The sequence below is a fragment of the Vombatus ursinus genome, unplaced genomic scaffold (genome assembly GCF_900497805.2).
Source record: "Vombatus ursinus unplaced genomic scaffold, bare-nosed wombat genome assembly UNPS02014877.1, whole genome shotgun sequence".
Lineage (NCBI taxonomy): Eukaryota > Metazoa > Chordata > Mammalia > Diprotodontia > Vombatidae > Vombatus > Vombatus ursinus.
In genome coordinates this window covers 374,169-379,804 of record NW_020954655.1, presented here as the reverse complement: position 1 = coordinate 379,804, position 5,636 = coordinate 374,169, and the positions used below count along the sequence as shown (strand labels likewise).

Genomic DNA, 5,636 nt, shown 5'->3' with positions numbered 1-5,636 from the left:
TTCTATTTTCCTGTAGGGCAGGATATACGTCAACATCCCATTTCCTGTATCTCTTATTTCCCAGTTGCATGTGAAAACAATTTTTTTTAACATGTGTTNATCTATTTTCCTGTAGGGCAGGATATACGTCAACATCCCATTTCCTGTATCTCTTTATTTCCCAGTTGCATGTGAAAACAATTTTTTTTAACATGTGTTTTTAAAACTTTGGGTTACAAATTTTCTCCCACACACCCTCATTGAAAAGGCAAGCAACTCAATACAGGTTATAGATGTATAGTCATGCAAAACACTTCCATAGTAGTCATTCAACCCTTGGTTTGAGCAAGAGTTCTTAACCTGGGATCTAAACCTGGCATTTTTTTCTAATATTTTGATAACTATAATCCAGTGTTCTTTTGTGATACTATGTACTTTATTTTATGCATTTAAAAACATGTCTCTAAGAAGAGTTCCATAGGCTTCACCAGAATGCCAAAGGAGTCCATGACATACACAAAACTGGTTAAGAACCACTTGTTGAAAGATCACTCTAGGGTCCAGGTACAGAGATGTCCATGTTAAAGACAGTCCCTGAATAGGTTCAGTATCTGGGAGGATTTCTTGAATGCTCTATTGGAGTAGGTAAAGCCACAGTGATAAAGGAAATGACTTATAAAAAAAAAAACTATGGAAAAATAACAATGAACAAACATAATTCAATTCAATTCCAAATTATTAAGTAACTGTTATGTGCAATTCACTATGATAGGCACTGGGGATAAGAAAAATGAAATAAGCCACAGACGCTACCTACAAATCGCTCACAATCTAATAAGAGAAATAATATATGCCCTGTTTCAATGCCTCTTATTCCTCTGTCGTGGCACAGTCCTCTCCGGGCTAGAATTCCTTTGTCTCACTGAATCAGGTGGGAAGCAGTATTAAGTAGCACTGTTGGAAAAGAGAGGCAAGATCTTATGCCATATGTCCCCAGGATCACCATCCCCCAGGCTTCCATTGAACATAAGTGAGGCAGTGTGGATTAACCATTTTGGGATATTATCTACATGCCTCCCCTCTGAAGGTAGCACTGACTCTTTAGTTGGGCAAGCAAAGTACAACTATTGTATTTGTTTTGTTTTGTTTTTGTTTGTTTGTTTGTTTTAGTGAGGCAGTCAGCGTTAAGTGACTTGCCCAGGGTCACACAGCTAGTAAGTGTCAAGTGTCTGAGATCGAATTTGAACTCAGGTCCTCTTGACTCCAAGGCCAGAGCTCTATCCACTGTGGAAAAGTATAACTATTGTAAATCAAGTTTGCTTGTTTGTTTCCTTGCTAGGTACAGACACCAACCTCTTTGCACAATGAACAGCAAGACTCTCTGCTTCTGCCCGCCTACTCACAACAGCAAGGGACCATGGGATATCACCCCACACCCCAACAGCCTCCACCACCACCACCGCCGCCGCCACATCCTTCCCGAAGGCCCAGCAGTCTATCAGAGTCCTCAAGCCTCCAGCAGCCTCCACGATAGGATGCCAACAGAATGTCAATACACAATCAGCTTTAACCAATGGACAAGAGAGGGACAGGGCAGGGGAGGAAAGGATTTGGGATCTAAACTCTTGGCTTTTGCACACTGCAGAATACATTTCAGAACTCCTAGGTCATAACAAATCTCAGAGTACAGGTTGCAGTGGATAGAAAATTGTCAAGATCTGGTTGTCCTTGGTTCCCCCTGGCTCAGTGGATCTCTGATGTACTCTACAGCCATACATGACCACTCAGACTGGAAATGAACAGTATTCTGTGTGAACCCCATCCTTATTGGGTAAACACTTGGAGAAAGTACTTTTTGCTACATCCTTGTGAGCACATCCATGTTACTCCAGCTGACTGTGGACTGTCTATATGAAATATTTGGCCTTTATTCTTTCAATCTTCTTTCCTTTGCATTTAAGAAGCACTGGGTCAAAGATCTGTTGAAGAGAGAAAGAACAAGAGATTATTTTTATTATTGTTAATATTTTTTTTTGCACAACTGCACAGAAGAAATAACTTAGGCACTTTCTGTATAAAATTAAAAAAAAATAAAAGTCTATTTACTTCATGTTGTGACCACAACTACAAAAAACAGCAGGCAGAGCTGGTCATACTCTCCAACCTAAAACTAACAGAGCAGACCTTTTAACCCTTCCTGTTCTGGTGGTTGTTTTGGGTTTGGTTTCTTTCTTAAGAAAATAACACTGGACTATACCTGTTTACTTTATTAATTACAACTACAAAGGAGGACTCAAACTGTAAGCACAATCATGCAGCTGATGTTCTGGAATTCTGTTGAGACACATAAGAACACAAAGAGGATACATTTCTGCCTCCCAAACAGCCAATCACCTCTGTTTGGGGCTACAGGTCACTGAGGAAAATGCACTGTGTTTTGGCCCATTGAATGGGGATGCTGCATCTTATTACATATCTTTCATGATAAATACCTAGGATTGAATTTTCCTTTAAAAATGCACTTTTTGCTTTTTTTGTATGTTTTGTTATGTTGAGATGTTTCTAAAGAAAAGATTTTATGTAATTATAAAACATAGTGTATTGTACAGCTGTTGTAATAATGACCTATTTCTATAAAAAATAAAATTGTATGGAATTATGTGTAAATTATTTTGTATCTGAAACACCAGTTCATTTCACAAGTATAAAAGTTTTCTTGTGCTTTTCTGTGAGTGGACATTTTGTAATAAATTAACAAATTTGTACAATTTCCTTTGGAGGCAATTTCTGTCTCTTGGTATATTAATATATATATATATATACACACGTATACGTATATATATATATACACATATATATATACATATACGTATATGTATATGGACATATCCGTATATGTATTTATGAATAAGCATGTACTTGTCTTTATTTCTGCATGCATTTATATTCAATAAAATAAAACTGAGAAGCAGTGTGGCACAACAGATAGAAAGCAGGCCTCAAAGGTGGGAAGACCAAGGTTCATGTCCTGCCTCTCATGTATTAGCTGTGTGATCTTGGGTAAGTCATTTACCTCTCGGGTTGTAGGTTACTCTAACGAAGTTTTAGAGAAGGTTCCCTTCTACACTATATGAATGAATCACAGGTCTAGCCCCTGTCACTCAATATAACTATGTCTGAAGAAAAAAAAGGAAACAAATATCGTCTCTAAAGAGAGCTTCATAAAACTGAGAAAGCCAGCAGACTGGGATTCAAATCCTCGTTCTCTCACTAAGACCCTGTAGGACCTTAGGTATGTCACGTCGTCATTTTGGGCCTCAGTTTCCCTATTAGTGATTCAAAGAAGTGGGGCTAACTGGCATCTGAGGAATATTCCAGTTCTGACTTTAAGAGGAAGTGTGGCGTAATGAATAGGTCACTGGACTTGGAATCAGGAAAGACAGGTCTAAGGACTGCACTTGTGATTTCGTTGGTATAGAGAGCTCCCAGCTGAGGAGATTCCTGTCAGTGCAGGTTGGTACCTTCTCTCCAACTTACAAAGTTTCCTAGAGCACAGTGAGAGGTTGAAGGATTTGCCCAGGGTCACACAGTCAATATGTCCCAGAAGCGGGACTTAACCAGTGGTCTTCCTGACCAGTCTATCCACCACACATTGGAAGACCTGAGTTCAAATCCTAGCTCAAACACTCCCTGTGTTGCCCTGAACCGGTTCCTTTGCTTACACTCCACTGTGCTTCCTTGTAAAATATAAAGGTTGGATTTGAAGGTCTCTTCTGCTCTACACCTATGGCTCTGATTCTGTAGCATCAAGTGATGACGTGTCCTGCATAGATGGAAGTATTTGTCCTCTGATCGACCACAAAATTGAAAGTGTCCTGTGGCTGTGAACTTGAACCATGCACAAAGGACAGCTTGCTCAGACAACCTTGAAAGAAACCTGAGGCTGGGTTTAACAGTGAATGTCTCCATGTTTTAACTCAAGAGCAAAGCTATAGATGTAAGTGCTGGTTTGAATGAGATGCCAAGAACACGGTAACCTGCCCTAACTAGACTTCTTATCTGAAAAGCCATTTTAGTTCAAATTAAAAAATCAGGTGAAGGTAATTCACTAGAAAGGTAGCAACAAAATCCATGAATCTTTTCTCTAGAAAAATGCTAGCCTATCACATATAAATAAATAACCCACAGAAATATCCAACTATTCAGAATCCTCCCCAAAACAAGAATGAGTTGAATCTACTTGACTTAGCAACCTGGAAATAACAGGGTCAGACAGGTGATGTTCTACAGTACTCTTTCCTGGAATCCCTCAGCATAACGTGCAGCTAGGTGGCACAGTGGACAGAGGACTGAGCCTTCGATCAGGAAGGCCTGAGTTTAAATCTAGCTTCAGGCATTATGTGACCCTGGGCAAGTCACCATCTGTCTACCTCAGTTTTTCTTCATCTGCAAAATGGGGATATTAATAGCACCTTCCCTTTCAGGATTGTCTGTGACAATCAAACGAGATTTATATTTGTAAAGCACTTAGCTCAGTGTCTGACTACATAGTAGGTGCTTGTTTCCTTTCTTCCAACAGGAGTCCTGGATTCCAACTTTGGCTCTTTCACCAAGTAGCCGTGTAACTGTTGGGAAGATCATATAATCTCTCTCTGCCTTAACTTCAGCATTTGCCAAATCGTTGTCAGTCTCGTCCTCATGGAGCTGGGAGCCTAAAGTGAAACATGTGAGAACACTGAGAAAAAAAATGTAAAACACTACATAAAATGTGGGTGTGTTTCTGAAAGGTGTCTTTTTTTTGTCAATCAAAACATTTAAAATACATTAGATACATTAAAATAGTTCACCGTTAAAAAAAAAACTTAAAGAAAATTCTTTGAAATAAAGAATGGAGTAATTCTTCATTATTCTTCAGTAAGTTCAAAATGTCATCTATCAGGATCTCTGAGAAATTTTTTTTATTTAATCAGCAGTTTTCAGAATCTCCACATCTTAGAAGAAAAAGCTAATCAATGGAGATGTAACCTAGTTTAACTTCTAGTTCTTTATACCAAAAAGACATAAAAGTGTTAGGGAAGGGCAGACCATGCTATTGATTTGTCTTTTCCCAGAGCACTGCCTTTCAGATATTCAGAATCTGAATAAATTGGGAAAACAGATTAGTAATTCCTTTGTTCATTATTTAAACCCACGTACTCAGCAAGAGATTTTAGCTCTGCAGCTTATGATTTATTGACACCTTGTTAAAATACTATTTTACAGCATTATCTTTTTTTCCAAGGAAAAACTATGACCTGTCCATTTGTCTTGGCTCACTGGGTGTGAATAGAGTATGAGCTCTGGAACACACTGGATTTCAGAGGGTTTAGAAACAAAATCTACTCTCCTCTATTGATGGGCATTTCAGGGTTCCTAGCACCCCTAGACCACATCACTATCACTAATGACAACTGCAGTTCATTAAGTAAAAGATAATTTAAAGGCCTGTTAAAACATGCAATATGAAGAACTACTGCAATTATCTGGACAATATCAGGTTTGGTTTTTTTTTTTAAGCCCTTTTGCCATGATTATCTGGCAAAAGGGGAGTTGGCCTGAACTATTCAAAAACTGCCTCTATTGTCCTCTTTGCTTTGTTTTGTCTGTGCAGGCTTAGC

General features: G+C 38.7%; 1 protein-coding gene across 1 annotated transcript in view; it reads left to right on the top strand.

Annotated features, from left to right (window-relative positions):
* Positions 1–2,626, top strand: part of NPAS2 (neuronal PAS domain protein 2) — a 238,145-nt gene extending 235,519 nt beyond the window's left edge. The window contains exon 21 of the mRNA XM_027842576.1: positions 1,319–2,626. Coding sequence (XP_027698377.1) covers positions 1,319–1,513 — 195 coding nt within the window. The 3' untranslated portion in view covers positions 1,514–2,626. The remainder of the gene's footprint in view (positions 1–1,318) is intronic.
* The last annotated feature ends 3,010 nt before the right edge of the window (positions 2,627–5,636 follow it).